The following is a 22,428-nucleotide window of genomic DNA, read 5'->3' on the forward strand; positions in this document are numbered from 1 at the left end:
TTTAGTATTTATTATGTTGGGATTATCTCACACAATTTCCTAATTGATCCACCTTTAGGTTTCCTTTCTCTGTATTTGTTTATTTATTTATTTTTTTTCTAATACTACCGCTGAGCTACGTACACAGCCCTTTTTGTTTTTATATTGAGACAGGGTCTGAATAAGTTGCCAGGGTTGACCTTTAACTTGCAATAAATACTCCTGCCTCAGACTCCATTAATTCCAGAGTACCTGGGATTAAAGGCATGATGCCTGGCTCCAAATAGTTTTTCAAAAACTATCTGAGGGCTGGGGATATAGCTCAGTGTAGGGCACTTGCTAAACACACACACACACACACACACACACACACAGACCCAGACAATTTGATAAGTCAGTTATATTGCTTAAAATCCTTCAATGACTTCCACTAACCTTTAAGATAAGATTCAGATTTTTCAGTCATAACAAACATATGTTTTATCCTCTTGTGATTTGTCCCTTGCCTCATCTCTTGCCTGTTTGCTATTTATAGAAATTCTTAAAGTTCTTTTACAAAATTTTTAATAGCTACGAACTTTGTTGTAACATCCCCCTCTCCACCAAAGGAGATGTTCTTCTTTCTCTGATCCCATAACAGTGTTACCATATTCTTTTTTTATTATCTCTTTATCTGCTTATCCTATTAGGTTGACTGTGGTCTCATTAAAGGTAGAAGTATTTTGTTATTTAGTCATTCCATAGTGGTCAGTCAATTTTTTCAAATAATTAAATAAAGGAGAATGTGACAGATTAAATATTTCTTGTATTTTCAGAAACGTGTTTATCATATCACTTTAATTTTTTCTCTTTCTTTAAAATAATTAGGTGTTTTTGGAGCAGGGAAGAGTTATTTGCTGGCAGTGGTGATTTTGTTCTTTGTACAACTATTTGAAAAGACTGAAGCTCTTACAGTTGCAAATGCAAGGCCATGGAAACTTCTGATTTCTTCTTCCACTAATGTAGCTGTTGACAGAGTACTTCTTGGGTAGGTATGACAAGTGTATTTGAGTAGCTGATTTTTAGGTTATTGTTGAGAGAGGCAATCCACCACAGGCCCTGAGTTTCCATGTACATCCCTGTTGGGTATGCCAAGTACTCAAGGCCATTGTCTTATACCCAGAAGCTAGCATCTGTGCTAAGTAACAAGCTAAACTATTAATTAATAAGTAGGATTGGGCTGGGGATGTGGCTCAAGCGGTAACGTGCTCGTCTGGCATGCGTGGGGCGCTGGGTTCGATCCTCAGCACCACATACAAATAAAATAAAGATGTTGTGTCCACCGAAAACTTAAAAATAAATATAAAAAAAATAAGTAGGATAAAATCAAATACCAAACCTGATAATTTTGGCATCAAGATGAGATATTCATGGGCCTGGAGGTGTAGCTCAGTGACACAGCACTTGCCTACCATGTGTGAGGCACTGGGTTCCATTCTTAGCCCCACATAAAAATAAATAAATAAATAAGGTATTGTGTCCATCTACAACTTCAAAAAATAAAAAAGATGGGATATTCATATAAAAATTCAGTTTCAATTAAAAACACGCAGGGCTACATTGTATTGCAGGGGAGGTAATCCACCATGGGCATTTCTCAGGGTAGTCTTTATAGCAAGCAGGTTTAACTGATGAGTTAATATCATTCTTCAGGACTAAGAACTTGCCTACTACTTGTTTTTAAAAATAGTGGATCTCCCATCTCAGTGTTCTTGTCCTCTAACTCAATCCACTGCAGGTGCAGTTATCCATGGGGATACTCTTCATCTTCCTATGAAACTTGGGAACAAAGGGATTCAAATACTATGTTATCCACATTGCTTTCTGTGCCATGGGTAAAAGTCCTTTCTGACCCATGAATCTTGGGTCTGTTACCTGAGAAGTAGACTAAAATCCCAGAACCAACAGTCTGGGATTCAACAATATCTTATTCATCTGCCTTAAAATATACACTATTAACAAAGCTGAACAGTTTAAGTAGATTATGTTTTTAATTTCAGAGAGAGGGATCCAAAGAATACAATAGCAGTCTATTCTGCAGATATCAAATTTTTGTGATTGCATAAGATTTTAAAAATGCAAAGAAAATTACACAGAATATTTTACGTTTTTAATTTTTCACCAAAAAACTTTGTCATTTTATGAATTTTAATAGGAGAAATAATCCATTATTTACAAGTCTAGTCTTCTTAAAAATTAACTTTGTTTTCTCTCTGTTTTTATGATACTATGAATTGAACACAGAGCCTTAAGCATGCTGCTAGACAAGCGTTATTCCACTGATCTACATCCTGAGCCCAAAAAATTTAACTTTTATAATCACATAAATTAATGCTATGGTTAAAATATGCAGATTTTGTAGTTTATATTTTGTTACATTTCTTTTTTTTTTATTGGTTGTTCACAACATTACAAAGGTCTTGACATATCATATTTCATACATTAGATTGAAGTGGGTTATGAATTCCCAATTTTACCCCAAATGCAGATTGCAGAATCATGTCGGTTACACATCCACAATTTTACATAATGCCCTATTAGTAATTGTTGTATTCTGCTACCTCTCCTATCCCCTCCTATCCCCCCTCCCCTTCCCTCACATCTTCTCTCTCTACCCCATCTACTGTAATTCATTTCTCTCCTTGTTTATTTTCCCATTCCCCTCATAACCTCTTATATGTAATTTTGTATAGCAATGAGGGTCTCCCTTCATTTCCATGCAATTTCCCTTTTCTCTCCCTTTCCCTCCCATCTCATGTCTCTGTTTAAAGTTAATCTTTTCTTCCTGCTCTTCCTCCCTACTCTGTTCATAGTTGCTCTCATTATATCAAAGAAGACATTTGGTATTTGTTTTTTAGGGATTGGCTAGCTTCACTAAGCATAATCTGCTCTAGTGCCATCCATTTCCCTGCAAATTCTATGATTTTATCATTTTTCATTGCTGCATAGTACTCCATTGTGTATAGATGCCACATTTTTTTTATCCATTCATCTATTGAAGGGCATCTGGGTTGGTTCCACAGTCTAGCTATTGTGAATTGTGCTGCTATGAACATCGATGTGGCAGTATCTCTGTAGTACGCTCTTTTAAGGTCTTCAGGGAATAGTCCGAGAAGGGCAATAGCAGGGTCAAATGGTGGTTCCATTCCCAGCTGTCCCAGGAATCTCCATACTGCTTTCCAAATTGGCTGCACCAATTTGCAGTCCCACCAACAATGTACAAGTGTACCCTTTTCCCCACATCCTCGCCAGCACTTGTTGTTGTTTGACTTCATAGTGGCTGCCAATCTTACTGGAGTGATGTGGTATCTTAGGGTGGTTTTGATTTGCATTTCTCTGACTGCTAGAGATGGAGAGCATTTTTTCATGTACTTGTTGATTGATTGTATATCCTCCTCTGAGAAGTGTCTGTTCAGGTCCTTGGCCCATTTGTTGATTGGGTTATTTGTTTTCTTATTGTTTAATTTTTTGAGTTCTTTGTATACTCTGGATATTGGGGCTCTATCTGAACTGTGAGGAGTAAAAATTTGTTCCCAGGATGTAGGCTCCCTATTTACCTCTCTTATTGTTTCTCTTGTTGAGAAAAAACTTTTTAGTTTAAGTAAGTCCCATTTGTTGATTCTTGTTATTAACTCTTGTGCTATGGGTGTCCTATTAAGGAATTTGGAGCCCGACCCCACAATATGTAGATCGGAGCCAACTTTTTCTTCTATCAGACGCAGAGTCTCTGATTTGATATCAAGCTCCTTGATCCATTTTGAGTTAACTTTTGTGCATGGCGAGAGAAAGGGATTCAGTTTCATTTTGTTGCATATGGATTTCCAGTTTTCCCAACACCATTTGTTGAAGATGCTATCCTTCCTCCATTGCATGCTTTTAGCCCCTTTATCAAATATACGATAGTTGTAACTTTGTGGATTAGTCTCTGTGTCCTCTATTCTATACCATTGGTCCACCCGCCTGTTTTGGTACCAGTACCATGCTGTTTTTGTCCCTATTGCTCTGTAATATAGTTTGAAACCTGGTATCGCTATACCGCCTGATTCACACTTCCTGCTTAGAATTGCTTTTGCTATTCTGGGTCTTTTATTTTTCCATATGAATTTCATGATTGCTTTATCTATTTCTACAAGAAATGCTGTTGGGATTTTGATTGGTATTGCATTAAACCTATAGAGAACTTTTGGTAATATCACCATTTTGATAATGTTAGTTCTGCCTATCCATGAACATGGTATATTTTTCCATCTTCTAAGATCTTCTTCTACTTCTCTCTTTAGGGTTCTGTAGTTTTCATTGTATAAATCTTTCACCTCTTTTGTTAGGTTGATTCCCAAGTATTTTAATTTTTTTTTGAGGATATTGTGAATGGAGTGTTTTTCCTCATTTCCGTTTCAGAAGTTTTGTCGCTGATATACAGAAATGCCTTTGATTTATGCGTGTTGATTTTATATCCTGCCACCTTGCTGAATTCATTTATTAGTTCTAGTAGTTTCTTTGTAGACCCTTTTGGGTCTTCTAGGTATAGAATCATGTCGTCTGCAAATAGTGATAATTTAAGTTCTTCTTTTCCTATTTTTATGCCTTTAATTTCTTTTGTCTGTCTAATTGCTCTGGCTAGTATTTCAAGGACTAAATTAAATAGAAGTGGTGAGAGAGGGCATCCCTGTCTTGTTCCAGATTTTAGAGGGAATGCCTTCAACTTTTCTCCATTCAGAATGATGCTAGCCTGAGGCTTAGCATAGATAGCTTTTACAATGTCAAGGTAAGTTCCTGTTATCCCTAGTTTTTCTAATGTTTTGAACATAAAGGGATGCTGTACTTTGTCGAATGCTTTCTCTGCGTCTATTGAGATGATCATATGGTTCTTATCTTTAAGTCTATTGATGTGGTGAATAACATTTATTGATTTCCGTATATTGAACCATCCTTGCATCCCAGGGATGAATCCTACTTGATCATGGTGCACAATTTTTTTGATGTGTTTTTGTATTCGATTCGCCAGAATTTTATTGAGGATTTTTGCATCTAGGTTCATTAGAGATATTGGTCTGTAGTTTTCTTTCTTTGAGGTGTCTTTGTCTGGTTTCGGAATCAGGGTGATGTTGGCCTCATAGAATGAATTTGGAAGAGCTCCCTCTTTTTCTATTTCCTGAAATAACTTGAAAAGTATTGGTATTAATTCTTCTTTAAAGGTTTTGTAAAACTCCACTGTATACCCATCCGGTACTGGGCTTTTCTTGGTTGGTAGTCTTTTGATTGCTTCTTCAATTTCATCCATTGATATTGGTCTGTTCAAATTGTGTGTATCCTCCTGACTCAGTCTGGGCAAATGATATGACTTAAGAAATTTATCGATGTCTTCACTATCTTCTAGTTTATTGGAATATAGGTTTTCAAAATAATTTCTAATTGTCTTCTGTATTTCTGTAGCATCTGTTGTGATATTGCCTTTTTCATCCCGTATGTTAGTAATTTGAGTTCTCTCTCTTCTTCTGTTCATTAGCATGGCTAAAGGTCTGTCGATCTTATTTATTTTTTCGAAGAACCAACTTTTAGTTTTGTTAATTTTTTCAATAGTTTCTTTTGTTTCAATTTCATTGATTTCCACTCTGATTTTAATTATTTCTTGCCTTCTCCTACATTTGCTGTTGTTTTGCTCTTCCTTTTCTAGGGCTTTGAGATGAAGTGTGAGCTCATTTATTTGTTGGTTTTTTCTTTTTTTGAGGAATGACCTCCAGGCGATGAATTTCCCTCTTAAAACTGCTTTCATTGGGGCTGGGGATGTGGCTCAAGCGGTAGCACGCTCGCCTGGCATGTGTGCGGCCCGGGTTCAATCCTCAGCACCGCATACAAACAAAGATGGTTGTTTCTGCCAAAAAACTAAAATAAATAAATAAATAAATTCTCTCTCCCTCTCCCCCCTCTCCCGCTCTCTTCCTCTCCTCTCTCTTTAAAAAAAAAAAAAAAAAAAACTGCTTTCATTGTGTCCCATAGATTCCGATATGTTGTGTCTGTATTTTCATTTATCTCTAAGAATTTTTTGATTTCCTCCTTTATGTCTTCTGTAACCCATTGATCATTCAGTAACATATTGTTCATTTTCCATGTGATGTAGGATTTTTTCTTCCTTCTTTTATCATTGATTTCCAGTTTCATTCCATTATGATCAGATAAAATGCATGGTATTATCTCCACCCCTTTATATTTACTGAGGGTTGCCCTATGGCATAATATATGGTCTATTTTTGAGAAGGATCCATGTGCTGCTGAGAAAAAAGTATATCCATTTGATGATGGTTGATAGATTCTATATATGTCAGTTAAGTCTAGGTTATTGAGTGTGGTATTGAGTTCTATAGTTTCTTTATTAAACTTTTGTTTGGAGGATCTGTCCAATGGTGAGAGAGGTGTGTTGAAGTCACCCATAATTATTGTGTTGTGGTCTATTTGATTCTTGAACTTGAGGAGAATTTGTTTTATGAATGTCGCAGCACCATTATTTGATGCATAAATATTGATAATTGTTATGTCTTGTTGGTGAATGGTTCCTTGTAACAGTATATAATGTCCTTCCTTATCCCTTTTGATTAACTTAGTCTTGAAGTCGATTTTATTCGATATGAGGATGGCCACCCCTGCTTGCTTACGAGGACCGTGTGCGTGGTATATTTTTTCCCATCCTTTCACCTTCAGCCTGTGTATGTCTTTTCCAATCAGATGTGTTTCCTGGAGGCAGCATATTGTTGGATTTGTTTTTTTAATCCATGATACCAGCCTATGTCGCTTTATTGGAGAGTTTAAGCCATTAACATTTATTTATTTATTTATTTATTTTAGTGAGAGAGGGGGAGAGAGAGAGAGAGAGAAAGAGAGAAAGAGAGAGAGAGAGAGAATTTTTTAAATATTTATTTTTTAGTTATCGGCGGACACAACATCTTTGTTTGTATGTTTTGCTGAGGATCGAACCCGGGCCGCACGCATGCCAGGCGAGCGCGCTACCACTTGAGCCACATCCCCAGCCCAACATTTAGAGTTACTATTGATATATGGTTTGTACTTCCAGCCATGTTTGATTATTTATCCTTTTTTTAAAAAAATTTAGTTTGTTTCTCCATGATTATCTTTCCCCTCGCCCTCTGTCTTTACCAAGGCACTTCCCACTGATGGTTTTGGTTATTGTTTTTTATTTCTTCCTCGTGTAGTGTTTTGCTCAAAATGCTTTGCAATGTTAGTTTTCTGGCTGCAAATTCTTTTAACTTTTGTTTATCATGAAAGATTTTTATTTCGTTGTCATACCTGGAGCTTAATTTTGCTGGATACAGAATTCTTGGTTGGCATCCATTGTCTTTCAGTGTTTGAAATACTTTGTTCCATGACCTTCTTGCTTTCAGCATCTGTGATGAAAAATCCGTTGTTAACCTTATTGGTTTACCCCTGAATGTAATCTGCCTCCTTTCTCTTGTAGCTTTTAATATTTTCTCTTTGTTCTGTATATTGGATATCTTCATAACAATGTGTCTTGGCATTGGTCTACTGTGATTTTGTGTGCTCGGTGTCCTGTATGCATCTTCAATTTGTGTATGTGTTTCCTTTTTTATTTCTGCAAAGTTTTCTGTAATTATTTCATTCAGCAGGTTACTCATTCCCTTGGTTTGAATCTCTGTACCTTCTTCTATCCCGATGACTCGTAAATTTGTTTTTTTTATGTTATCCCATAACTCTTGGATGTTTTTCTCGTGATTTTTTACCAGCCTTTCTGAGTTGGCTAGACTCTTTTCAAGATGATATATTTTGTCTTCATTATCTGACGTTCTGGCTTCTACTTGCTCCACTCTGTTAGTGATACTCTCAATTGAGTTTTTAATTTGGTTTATCGTTTCCTTCATTTCTAGAATTATTGTTTGATTATTTTTTATAATTTCTATCTCCTGATAAAGATGCTTAACTTCTTCTTTTATCTGTTTATGTAATTCCTTCTCAATGTGTTCTTTCGCTGCTTGAATGTGCTGTCTCGTATCCTCTTTAAGGTTCCATTCCATCTGTCTAAGGTGTTCCTTGAGTTCTTTTTTTTTTTTTAATTGTTTTTTTTTTCTATTTTTTTCTTTTTTTTTTATTGGTTGTTCACAACATTACAAACAATTTTGATCAGTAAGTTCTTTCCAGATTTTTACCATTATAAATTATATTGTGGCAATGATCCTTCAATATAAATCTTTATCATACTCTTGATTCTTTCCTTAGGAAACAAGCCTAACTCAAGAATAAAAGGTGGGAACATATTTAAATTTTTTAATAAATTTTGCAAAATTGCCCTTCAGAAAAGTTCTACCATTGTGTAGATTTATGAGAAATTTAAGAGTAGCTGAGTATGACATTGTTTGGTCTAAGATACTGAGAAGTTATCTGGGGACTAAACAGGAAAGAACATTACATTGCTAAACCTACAATGAAAATATCAGAGTAGACTTTTAGAAAACCAAAAAAAAAAAAAAATCAAGAAATTAGAATGAAGGGTAAGTACTAAATACTAAAAGGAAACACTTAAAAGAGATTCTTTAATGTTTGAGTCTTTAAAAAGGACCTGAGAAATGTAAGTGTGTAATTAGAATTGTTGCCTCAACCACAGATAGGCTGAACCTATGTATCTCTTCACAGTAAGATAACATTTTTGTTGTGCATTTGAACAGACAATATATTTTGTTATTGTAATGGACAGGATAGGACAAAGTTTCTTGAGAGGAAATGAAGAAGTATGGGTAAATACACATATGTTTTACCCTGTGGTAGCAGTACGTTGAGGATACTGTGCCCTTTATTGTTACAGATTTAACATAAACATGTTGAAAACAATGTAAACTAGTATTTCAGACTGAAAATAGCTGACTTCTTTATAATGAGGACTATGAAAAATTAAAAAAGTGATATCTATTTATGTATTGACACTAAATAAATTTCTTGATAATTATTTTTTTATCACCTGATTTAATGAAATGTATAAACCAGAGAAATGTTAATGTAACAGGTTATTTCTAATAAAACTAAGATAAATGCTTTGAAAGACTCAATAAAGGCAAGCTGGCAGAAATAAAATACCAGAAATAAAATCGAATTAGGTGCTGAGGAGAAGTGGTAAACATTTGAAGGAGAAAATATAAGCCTAAAAGAATCCTTCACTGGGAGTGTTTCCCAGATGATGATTAGTTTATTAGTTATAATCAGTTATACATGATAGTAGAAAGTTCTTTAATTCATTGTACACCAATGGAGCAGAATTTTTCACTTCTCTGGTTGTACATGAAGTAGAATCATACCATTCATGCTATCATACATGTACCTAGGTTAATGATGTCTGTCTCATTCCACCATCTTTCCTACCCCCTTTCCCCCTCTCCCCCTCTCCTTTGCCCCATCCAAAGTTTCTCCATTCAGCCCATGACCCCCCACCCCATTATGGATTAGCATCTACTTATCAGAGAAAACATTTGCCCCCTGTTTTTTTTGGAATTGGATTATTTCACTTAGCATGATATTCTCCAACTCCATCCATTTACCTGTTAATGTCATAATTTTATTCTCTCTTAATGCTGAGTAATATCCCATTATGTATATGTACCATAGTTTCTTTATTCATTCATCTATTGAAGGGCATCTAGGTTGTTCCACAGTTTAGCTATTGTGCTGCTATAAACATTGAAGTGGCTGCATCCCTGTAGTATGCTGTTTTTTTGGGGAGTGGGACACCTAGGTCAAATGGTGATTTTATTTCAAGTTTTCCAAGGAATCTTCGTAATGCTTTCCAGATTGGTTGCACCAATTTGCAGTCCCACCAGCAATGTATGATTGTGCCTTTCCCCCTCCATATCCTTGCTAATACTTATTGTTGCTTGTATTCTTGATAACTGCCATTCTGACTGGAGTGAGATGAAATCTTAGTTTTAATTTGCATTTCTGGGGCTGGAGTTGTGGCCTAGCGCGTGCGAGACCCTGGGTTCGATCCACAGTACCACATAAAAACAAATAAAATAAAGGTATTATGTCCAACTACAACTAAAAAATGTAATTTTTAAAAAATTTGCATTTCTGTAATTACTAGAGATGTTGAATCTTTTTTTATATATATTTGTTCATCGATTGTATATCTTCTGAGAAGTGTCTGTTTAGCTCCTTAGCCCATTTATTGATTGGGTTGTTTGTTTTTTTGGTGTTATTTTGGAATACTCTTTTTGGAGGGCTATAGTTTCTTTCGTCCTCCAGATCTTTAAATTCTCACTTTGAGGTGGTAGAGGTGTCTTAGAGGATATGATATTTATTGAGCTCTAACTCTGTTCTTAGCATACAGCTATAACTATAAGTAAGAGGGATGGGTAGATGAAGGTACCTTCCGCACAAAGCCCTAGTCATGGATAATGTATATAAGATCATAGCCTGTGGACATATAGAGGCCAGCCTGGTTTGAATCATGGCTGAATTCACTTTTAAATGATGTGGCCTCAGTAAAGTTATTTTAACTTTGAGCTTCATTGTCCTCATCTCTCTTGTTTTTTTTTTTTTTTTTTTTTTTTTGATAGCAGGGATTGAACCCAGGGGCACTTAACCACTGAACCACGTCCCCAGCCTTTTTTTATATTTTATTTAGAAATGGGGTCTTGCTGAGTTGCTGAGCCTGGCTTTGAACTCTCAATCCTCCTGCCTCAGTCTCCCTAGCCACTAGGATTACAGTGCTGCTGTGCCGAGCCATTGTCCTAATCTTTAACATGAGATAATGTGTAGAGCAGTAGTGAGTATTAATTGAGATAACATATGTAACAAGGCTCTTTTTTTTTTTTTAAAGAGAGAGTGAGAGAGGAGAAAGAGAGAGAGAGAGAATTTTTTAATATTTAGTTCTCGGCGGACACAACATCTTTGTTGGTATGTGGTGCTGAGGATCGAACCTGGGCCGCACGCATGCCAGGCGAGCACGCTACCACTTGAGCCACATCCCCAGCCCAGCTCTTCTTATTAAATCTTGATGCTAAATATATGATATCTGTTGCTTTCCATATTACTATATTCAGGGGTAATTTTATTTGTGACAAATACTGACATTGGTATTTTACAAATGTTAAATGAGCCCTCAGCAGAAAATAATAAATATTTTAAAAATCTCTATAAAATGGCACTGGGGATGTAGCTCAGGGGTAAAAACACTTGCCCAGCACGCACAAATCCCTGGGTTTTATCACAATCACTGCAAAAGGGAAAAAAAATATATATTAACAGAAATCTCTATAAAATGTGTTTTATAAAAGAATTCTTTTAACTGTGTAGCATTTACTTGGTTTGACTTTAGTAATTTTACATTAAATTATATAACCCTAAAATATACTGTTATACAAATTAGTTTTAATATAAGTATTATATGAAACCTTGTTTTATATTTCATCTTGTAAATAATATCTATTTTATTTTGTTTCTTTAAAGCCTTCTCAGCCTTGGATTTGAAAAGTTTATCAGAGTTGGGAGTGTAAGAAAGATTGCCAAACCAATTTTACCTTATAGGTAAGATGCTAAATTCTGAAAGCCACAGGATATTCAGAGAATTATGATAATTTTAAATAATTCTTACCTTAAATTTGATTTTTAAATAAGAGTGGAAAGCCTTATCTTTTCATTGGTTAGCTTAGAAAGTCTAATTAGAAAATCTACCTTAGAATATCAAATCTATATTTTGCTGTTTTGTGATATATGAAAAATGAAATAAAGAGAAGTACTCTTTTTTACTGGACACTATGCACACCTGTAATCCCAGTAGCTCAGGAGGCTGAGGCAGAAGGATTACAAGTTCAAAGCCAACCTCAGCAATTTAGCAAGACCTGTCTCAAAATAAAATATATAAAAAAGGGCTGGGGATATGACTTAGTGGTTAAGTGCCTCTGGGTTCAATTCCTGGTAGGGAAAAAAAAAAAAAAAGAGAGAGAGAGAAGTACGTTTTTATGTAATTCTTTTTTTAGCTTGCATGCTGGTTCAGAAAATGAAAATGAACAGTTAAAAGAACTACATGCACTAATGAAAGAAGATCTGACCCCTGTGGAAAGAGTCTATGTAAGAAAAAGTATTGAGCAGCATAAACTGGGGACCAACAAGACCCTGCTGAAGCAGGTAAGGGGAAATAGCTTTAGTTTACTTCTTAATTTATAGACACTACTCAGATTCTCCTAATTTCTGTTAATGGAAGAATATTTTCTTCAGTGAAACACACTGACATGGTAGCTTAGATTCAGTTAGGTTTGTATATCTGTAACCTTGGATGCAGTTGACCCAGTGCATGTTTTATGTTTGCTACAAAGCAGTCTTCAAATTTGTGAACAGACTCTATTTACTAGGCCTGAGTCATTCTTTCTTCTTCTTCCTATTTGCATATCTTTTTATAAACTTGAACAGGAAAGAGAAGAGTTTTGGAATAGATTCCTGGCATGTTCAATGAAATTGGTTATTCTAGGAGAAGTAAAGAAAAGTTCTGACTATGGGCAAATTATCAAAGTGAAAATTTGTCTTTGATGCTCTCCTAGAAAGCCAAGGCTTTCCAGGGCCTGACTGTATCCAAGAATCCAGGAGGCACAGACACTTGCTTCCAGGCACTGGGAGCCAAAATTGGCTACATAGGAGTCTAAGCTTTAACAAGGAGCATCATCCTCTTAATCAAGTTCTCATCAGTGTAGCCTGGGCATTAGCTGTTACTCCCCCCAGTAGTAATAGCTTTCTCCTGTGAAAGGAGAACATAGGGAAAAGAAAGGAAACTGGAGAAAAAGAAAACTGTTGGTTTCCTGGACCACACAAACATTGGTCACTTTCTGCAAGACATCCTGCTTTTGAGACCCTGTATTAGATAATTGTTGCTAAAATACTACTTAATAAATAAAATATAAATATCAATACTTTTTTTTTGTGTGTGTGTGTGGTACTAGGGATTGAGTATCAGTGCAGTTACCCTCTACCCCTGAGCCGCATCCCCATACCTTTTTTTTTTTTTTTTTTTTAATTTCAAGACAGGGTCTCGTTAATTTTCCCACACAGGCCTTGAACTTGATGATCCTCCTTTGTCAGCATCCTGAGTAGCTGGGGTTATGGGACTATGCCAACATGCCCAGCAAAATTAAGACAACAGCTTTTGACCCTACAGGTCAACTGGTGTTATCTCAGCTTTGGTCTCTCATTAGAAAACTGCCCATGGCATGCTTTATTCAGAGGTGGAAGCAGCCCTCAGCCCCAAGGCCTTTTTTTTTGTGCAACCAAAGAAAGCACATTGCCAACAGGTTATATAAGTGAGCTCATGCTTACAAGCAGATGCTTATGAACTTGACTGCATATGCTGAATCAGGGTGCTCATGACCTTGGCTTTACACTAAAAACATAACCTGCTGGAAGACTCCACAAGGGACCCTAACTATAGCCTTCTTGGGTTTGCCCTACAGCATGTTAGATGTTCTCTTGACAGATGGCAGTAGTAAACAGAGGATAGATTAGATCACATTTAAAGCTTCTATTCACATCATATCTGCCAATATTTTATTTCTTATAACAGGTCTTATAACCAAGTTCAGCCTCAATGAGGTAGGCAAATACATTCTGCCTACCTCTCTAGTGGGAAATACTGCAAAGCCACACAGCAAAGGGTATGGATATGTAAGACTAATCTCATGGGGAGGGAGGGAGATATTGGGAGTAATAACCAGTACACAAGTTTTGGGTCTAAAAGTTGTCAGAGGACTTGAGACTAACTTTTTGTGATCTGAATTTTAGGGTTGACTCTGGACTGCTTTCTCTTTAATTCCAGAGGGGCTTAGTTTGTCTATGTTTAGCGAATACAAATTAACCATTTATGTAATCTTCTTACCATTTTATTCCCCCAATATAATAATGATATATAAGAATAACTGCTAATGGTTTCTTTGGTAACTTTCTAAATAAAAGTCCAGTTATAATAATATATTGCTCATTGCTATTACCTATGTACAATGAAAACTATTTTAGAGGAAGTATTTTAAAAATACTTTGCTAAAATTTCTCAGTCTAATAAAGCAATCAGGCCTGACACATTTCTAAAGTGATATGTCTTTACAATAAAACTAATTTATAAAAATGCTTCTTAATTAATTACTACCCCTGGTCAATAACAAAATCTCTTCTATTGTTTGAGTCTCAGTAGTATAATAATAAATTAAAAGATAAAAGTAATACAATTCTTTAAAGAAAAATCATAATTAGGCTTTTTGTATTTATACATGTAATATATATTTGTATGTATATTTCATGTATATATTTGTGTGTGTATAAATATATGTTTGTGTATGTGTGTGTGTATGTGTGTGTATATATATATATATATATATATATATATATATATATATTTCCCCCCCTTGCCTCCCCCAATGCTAAGGGTTTAACCAGGGCCTTGCTCTGCAATGGATCTACCACTAAGTACATTCCCATCATAGATGTTTCCTTAAATTAAAGCATTAAAAAAAAATGCTTCTTGATTTATAAACTTAAGATCCTTATTTTAAAGTTGTTTTTGTTAGGTGTAGTTACAAGAGTTAGACAACAAATGATATTTCAAAGTGGTGCCAAAAGCAATATATGAGCTTCAAGGATTGAACATTCTAAAAGAACTGAATAAATACTGTGGAATTTCTAATATAAGTATGACTTTAGGATGTTTGTTTTTTGGGATTTTTTGTTGTAGTTGTTGGTTTTTGCAGTCCTGGGGCCTTGTGCATGTTGTGTAGGTGCTCTACCACTGGTCTACATCCCCAGCCCTTTGTTTCTGTTTTTGACAAAAGAAGGTAAACCTGTTACAGAGCTATTTTGTGTACTGTTATTTATTATTAAGAAAATTAAGTGTTTATATTATTTTCTTGTTTCATAGGCTTTGTGGAAGCAATATGTAATTTGTAAATCATGTTTTTGTAAATCACATTTGTTGAAAGAAGAGATGGTCAGTTTATATGGATTGCCCTTGCTATGAGGAAGTGTAATTATACTTGAGATTATTAGAAGGGAATATGCATAGGGTGTATATATACATATTTATACGTGTATACATGAATTTATGTACTCATGTGTGTGCATGTGTACAGCTAATAAGCTACAAGACCAATGGCCACATCATTTAAACAATTCAACGATTTTTCTATTGTTTATGTTTAACTATAGAGATTAAATATTAGATTTTCAGGCTTTTTGCTTGAGAATAATGGCATTCTGCTTAATATTTAAGATTTGCAAGATTCAAATATACTAAAGGCTACAAGTACCTAGTGTGCTTCAAGGTTAAGCAGAGGATATTTTACTAGCATATTCATTATTCTTTGTGAAGAACTTTGGCCTCTGTTGTCATAATGCATGTTGTGTTGTTGAAACTCATCTAGAAATAAAATACATCATCTTTGATGTTTTTTAAATCATTGATTTTTATAATACCTTCCTTCTGGATATCAAACTGGACCATTTATTTGTTCATATTAATGGGCTTTTAGTTAAGTAGCCTATATTCTGTGATTTCCATTTTGTATTGGGAATAATAAAAAATGTAGAAATAAAATGATTTTTTATTTTACCCTACAAGTTCTTTGGTAAATATATTCTCTTATTTTCTTTTAATAGTTGTCAACTAATAGCATTTTGATTTTAATAAAGGTTCGAGTAGTTGGAGTTACCTGTGCAGCCTGCCCATTCCCATGCATGAATGACCTTCAGTTCCCTGTGGTTGTGCTGGATGAGTGTAGTCAAATAACAGAACCAGCCTCTCTCCTTCCCATTGCAAGGTAATGTTAAAAAATTCCAAAAGCACTCACATGTCAAAATTATTTCAAACATTTTCTGAGGGCTGGGGATGTGGCTCAAGCGGTAGTGCGCTCGCCTGACATGTGCACGGCGCTGGGTTTGATCCTCAGCACCACACACAAATAAAGATGTTGTGTCCGCCGAAAACTAAAAAATAAACATTAAAAAAATTCTCTCTCTCTCAAAAAAAAAAAAAAATTTCTGAGTTCAAACTCCTACCAAAATTTTGTCAAAATTCCTAGCAATTCAAGTACATAGACATATTTAAAAAAATAGTACAGAGGCAAACTTTTTTAAAGTAAATTAAATGCATCAAAATTTTGATAGTGTATAGTTTAAAAATTTGAATCACATAACCCTTACAACCTTGAGAGCCTTAGTGCTAGGATTCTCCTAGGATGTTACAGATTTCTCTACCAGATTAAAAGTTCCTCTTTAGTCATAGTTTGAAACCAATTGCAATGAAGAATGTCTTTTAGTTCCCTTACTCAGATATAATTCAATGTTTAGATTTTGAAAATATTTTTTTTGGTTATGAAAGAGTATAAAAGTTTATAAAGAAGAACAAGTTGAAAATGAAAATTTGTCTCCTAAAATTTAGAAGACTATGAAATTTTCTAAGCTGTCCTAGCCAAGAAAAACATTGTGCTTTTAAAGCATCTTTAGGGGAAGAGGATATAGTCTAAACCACAAAAAAAATAAAACAAAGCATTTCTTCTTGAGGAGTCCTACAGAGAGTAGAAAGAGTACCAGATTAGGACTCAGTAGGCCTTGCTCAGTCCCCAGTTAATAAGAGAGTAGGGTACCAGCTGTCAGAGTTTGCTTGGGAATTGGGATGTTCCTGAATCATGGGGGTTTTGGTTTTCAAACTATGATAGTCCAGGGCAAACCAGAATGAGTTGGTCACTCTACCCAGGAGCCAGGGGTAGAAGAATCATGAGGCCCTGGGTGAGAACAGTGGGGTAATATAGCACCTACTGTATACTGAATACATTATTACTTTATTTAATCTTTATAACAGCCATGCAAGATGTTATTACTGGTAAGGTTAGTGGTAAGAATACTGGAGCATAAAGAGAATAAATAAATCACTATGTCCATAGAATATTATACAGTTAAAATTTGAATAATAGCTTTCTTTACAAAGCTTGGACTCTTTCCCACTGTATCTTACTCCTATTTAGAAAGACTGCTTCTGAGAGCCTAATTTACCTCACCTCTAAAACAAGAAAAATCAATTATAAGAAAGCTTCTAATTCTAAGAGTTTATGGATTCTAAAAATCAGTGTTTTCTATATGTATTCTCTGAAATACTAACTCCATGCAGAGAGAAGGGATATTCCATAGGGTTTATTTGGAAAAAACTAAGTTATGCAAAAGATTCTTTAATGGATAACATTTCAAAGCCTTTAATCTACTTTTTAGCACTATTAGCCTTATCAGGTCTCAATACACATCTTAGGATTTTTATTTTTAAAATACGTTTTGGAAAATCCAATAAATGTTGCCAATATACTCTTTTTCTCGTTGCTTAGATTAATTTTTGAAATTCTGTTTTTAAGGTTTAAATGTGAAAAGCTGATTCTTGTTGGAGACCCCAAACAGCTGCCTCCTACTATTCAAGGTTCTGATGCAGTTCATGAAAATGGATTGGAACAAACTCTTTTTGATCGACTTTGTATAATGGTACATGTTGCTAAGTACTTTCAGCATTATCACACATGATTATACATGGTACAACAGAATGGAAATATTAGAAAACCTGGTTCTTTTTCTTAATTAGTTTATAATTGGAGTAGCTTAAAAGTACTTATCATGACACATGAGTAAACCAATTAGGGTCACTTCATGTGAACTGGGCTGGCATGAAATAATAACACACAAAGAAATACCTTTTTCTTTGGATTCTGTGATGGCCCCTCTGACCCAACTCCCACAAAAGAGGCAAGGCAGGCAAGAAAGAGAGAGAATGCGCCTCAAACCCAGGTTTTATTAATGGGGGAGCTAATCCATGGAATATTCTATCCAAAAAAGGGCAAAAGGGTAGGATTACAACAAACAGGTCAACCCCATCCGGTGACGCCCACTCCCCAAGCTACAACTTTCTTATCCAAGCAGAGGTAAAGTCCACGTGCATTGCAGGGTGCAATACCAGACCAGTACCTCTTTACTCAGGATTTAAAGGTGTGTGCACAGCTCCTGTTCAAGGGGGCTCCCCGGACAAGTACTCATCTTAAATATACCTAGAATCCTGTGATTTTAACGTGACTTTATAGAAAGGATCTTTTCCCTATGTACTTCAGTAGTGGGTAGTAAGTATATTGCTCTTGCTTTAAAATGTAAGAAACTTTTAATGCTACTGTTATCCATGTGGAGCTCTACTTCATATTTTTAGATATTTAAAAAATAATTAGTATATTTTAAAATGGAGGGGAAATTCAAATAACATAAAAGTAAATAATTCAAATTCAAATAACATAAAAGTGAATAATTCGGTGGTGTTTAGTTCATGCATAATGTTGTACAACCATTACTTCTTTCTAGTTCCAGAACTTTTCCTTGCCTTATTTTAGCAGTTATTTTCCTCCTCTCCTGCCCCCTGGTGATCACCATTCTGCTTTCGGTCTAAATGAATTTGTACTGGATTTTTCACATAAATAGAATACGCAACATATGACCTTTTGTGACTGGCTTCTTTTACTCAGCACAATGTCTTCAAGGTTCACCATCTTATAGATCAGGACTATGTTTTACTTTTTTTCCCTATAGTACATTTGTGTTGTACAAGCATCACCTATCCATTTCCACAACTTGTTTATCATCTCAAACCAAACTTTGTACTTTTTAAGCAATAATTCTCTATTCCCCCTCCCCAACTCTCTAGCTAGTAACCTCTAGTGTACTTTCTGTCTCTGTGAATTTGTCTAATCTAGATGCCTCATGTAAATAAGGCATCTAGATATATATATACAAATATATGTCCTTTTGTCTTTGACTTATTTACTTAGCATGTTTTCAAGATTCATCCATGTTGTACCATGTGCCAGAATTTCATTCCTTTTTTTAAGGCTAAATAACATTCCTTTGTATGTATATTCTACATTTCTTTATAGATATTTGGGTTGGGTTTCCACTTTTTGACTATTGTAAATAATAGTGAACTTTTATTTATATTTTATTTTATTTATAGCCACTGTGAACTTTGGTGTACAAATATCTGTTTGAATCCCTGCTTTCAGTTCCTCAGTATCTGCCCAGAAGTGTAATTCCTGGGTCATGTGATAATTCTGTTTCACTTTTTGAGGGATTGTCAACTGTTTTTCATACCAGCTACATTTCTTTTATGTTCTTGGTAGTAATCACAAAGGTTCCACTTTCTCCACATCCTCTGCAATGCTTGTTATTTTCTATTCACAATAGTCATCCTAATGAGTGTGAAGTGGTATTACATTGTGTTTTCCCAAATGATGGTGATATTTAACATCTTCCATGCATTTATTGGCCATTTATATATCTCTTGAAGAAATGCTTATTCAAGTCCCTTGCCCATGTTTTAATTGGCTTTATTTTTCTTGTTGAATTGTAGGACTTCTTTCTGCATTCTGGATATTAATTCCGTATCAAATATGTGATTTGCAAACATTTTCTCTCATTCTAAAGGTAGTATTTTCACTTTCTCCATAGTATCCTTTGATGAACAGTTCTTAATTTTGATGAAGTCCAATTTATATATATTTTGTGTTGCTTGTGTTTTTGATGTCATAGCCACAAAATTGTTGCCAAATTCAATATCATTAAGATTTCCCCCAATGTTAACTTTCTTTTATTTATATTTAATTTTTCATCTGCATTATCTATGGAACCTTTCTTTTATATCAGAAATTTAATTTCTGTTCCCTTACATTTCAATTTCAAATTGCTTTGAGGTTTCTTTTTTTTTTTTTTAATAGGAAAAGGAACATAATAAATTTTACATGTTAAGGCACAGAAGTGTGAGACTTCATCATTGAATTTTAAGTTGAGTTGTAGTGACTTTTTTGTGAAAAAATTCTATTTGTTCTTGGCTTTCTTTGGTTAATTAGTTCTTTTTTTAATATTTGTTTTGTAGTTATAGATGGACAAAATATCTTTATTTTTATGTGGTGCTGAGGATTGAACCCAGTGCCTTGTGCATGCTAGGTGAGCACTTTACCTCTGAGCCACAACCCCAGCCCCAGTTAATTAGTTCTTTAAAGTTATTGTCTTGAAAGCCAATCTATTTCTTTAGTGTTGAAATTTCCCTTTTATTATCTTACTTCTGAGATTGTTTTACTGGATTATATTTGGATTTGATACTAATGTTTAAACACTTATGGACATTTTTCTTCTGTTCCTTGGTTATGCTTTTTCTAAGATGAATTCCGAATGTATCAGCTATGATTTGAATGTGTCCCCCAAAGTTTGTGTGCTGGACATTTGATCTGCAATGTGGAGGTGTTGGAGGTAGGACCTTTTAGAGATGTTTAGGTCATGAGGGCTGTATCTGAATAAATGGATTAATGCTATTATCATGGGATTGGATTACTAATATAAGGAGTATGGCCCCCTTTGGCACCCTGAACCCCTCACCCTCTTGCCTTCTGTCATGGGAAAATGCATCAAGAAATTGCTCACTGGAATCCCAGTGGCTCAGGAGGCTAAGCTGGAGAATCGAAGTTCAAAACCATCCTCAGCAAATTAGCGAGGCCTTAGGTAACTTAGCAAGACTCTGTCTCAAAATAAATAAAAGGGCTGGGGATGTGACTCAGTGGTTGAGTACCCCTGGGTTCAATCCCTGGTAACCCCCCGACACCCCCAAAACTGGTTGCTCACTGGATGCTGTAACTTAAATTTGTATTTTCCGGCCTCCAGAACTATGAGAAGTAAATTTCCATTTATTATAAATTACCCAGTCTCGGATAGTCTGTTATAATAGCACAAAGCCAACAAAGACAGTATTTTGGCGGGGGAGGGAAGCTTTTTCAGATTTATATTCTATATTCTCTGTATTTCTCTGATACCCTGGTGGCAGAAGGGTTTAAAGTTGGATTGAAAGAGAACTAGGTTAAGAATGTGTACTATCTTTTTTTTTCTTTTGGGGGGTATTAGAGATTTAATCCAGGTGCACTTTACCCAAGGGCCCTTACAACTAGCTACATCCTGAGCCCTTTTTATTTTTAATTTTTATTTTTTAATTATTTTTAGATATACATGACAGTAGAGTGTATTTGGACATATTATATATACATGGAGTATAACATTCTAATTAGGATCCCATTCTTGTGGTTGTATGTGATATGGAGTTTTACTAGTGGTGTATTCATATACAAACATAGGAAAGTTATATCTGATTCATTTTACCATCTTTTCTATTCCTATCCACCCTCCCTTTCCTTTATTCCCCTTTGTCTAAATCAGTGAATTCCTATTCTCCCCTGCCCTTAATGTGTGTTAGCATCTAAATATCAGAGAGAACATTTGACTTTGGTGTTTGGGATTGGCTTTTTTTCACTTAGCGTGATAATCTCCAGATCCATCCATTTACTGGCAAAATTGTAAAATCATTCTTTTTTTATGGCTGAGTAATATTCCATTGTGTATATATACCACATTTTCTTTATCTGTTCATCTGTTGAAGGGCATCTAGGTTGGTTCCATAGCTTAGCTATTGTGGACTGAGCTTCTACTAAACATTTACATATCAATGTGTCAATGTAATATATCCACATCAATTAACTGCATTAGTGTAGTATGCTGATTTTAAGTTCTTTGGTTTTATACCAAGGAGTGGGATAACTGGGTTAAATGGTGGTTCCATTCCAAGTTTTCTGAGGAATCTCCATACTGCTTTCTAGAGTGATTGCACCAATTTGCAGTCCCAGCAGCAATGTATCTTATTTAATAAAAAAATTTTTTTTGGTATCAGGGATTGAACTCAGGGGCACTCAACCACTGAGCCACATGCTCAGCCTTATTTTGTATTTTATATAGAGACAGGATCTCACTGAGTTGTTTAGTGCCTTGTCAATGCTGAGGATGACTTTGAACTCCAGAACTTTGTATGGAGGCTATAATCCCTCAGCCTCCCGAGTTGCTGGGATTATAGGTGTGCACCACCATGCCCGGCCAATGTATTTTATTTTGAGACATGGTCTCACTATGTTTCTGAATCTCTTGCTAAATTTCTGAGGTTAACGTTGAATTTATGATCCTCCATCTTACCTCCTCAGTCACTGGGATTACAGGCATGTGTCACCACAGCTAGCCATATGTGATGTCTTTATTAGTTTTTTGGTTTTTGTTTTTGTTTTTTGGTACTAGGGATTGAACCAACCTAGGGGCACTTAATCACTAATCCACATCCTGAGCCCTTTTTAATATTTTATTTAGAGACTGGGTCTTGCTGAATTTCTTAGGATCTCACTAAGTTGCTAAGGCTGGCTTTGAATTCAAGATCCTCCTGCCTTATCCTTCTGAGCCACTGCACCCAGCTGTCTTTATTAGTGTGCACCACTGCACCCAGCTGTCTTTATTAGTTTATGTGTGCACTCTCGTATCTAAGGTTAG

The 22,428-nt window shown here is 35.2% G+C and overlaps 1 protein-coding gene across 1 annotated transcript in view; it reads left to right on the forward strand.

The window, feature by feature from the left end:
* Positions 1 to 22,428, forward strand: part of ZGRF1 (zinc finger GRF-type containing 1) — a 92,562-nt gene that overhangs the window by 65,621 nt on the left and 4,513 nt on the right. The window contains exons 19-23 of the mRNA XM_081303966.1: positions 847 to 1,006; positions 11,482 to 11,559; positions 12,012 to 12,159; positions 15,697 to 15,824; positions 17,406 to 17,529. Of these exons, the coding sequence (XP_081160092.1) occupies positions 847 to 1,006; positions 11,482 to 11,559; positions 12,012 to 12,159; positions 15,697 to 15,824; positions 17,406 to 17,529 (638 nt within the window). The remainder of the gene's footprint in view (positions 1 to 846; positions 1,007 to 11,481; positions 11,560 to 12,011; positions 12,160 to 15,696; positions 15,825 to 17,405; positions 17,530 to 22,428) is intronic.

The sequence above is a fragment of the Spermophilus citellus genome, assembly GCF_964194105.1.
Source record: "Spermophilus citellus genome assembly, chromosome: 8".
Taxonomy (NCBI): domain Eukaryota; kingdom Metazoa; phylum Chordata; class Mammalia; order Rodentia; family Sciuridae; genus Spermophilus; species Spermophilus citellus.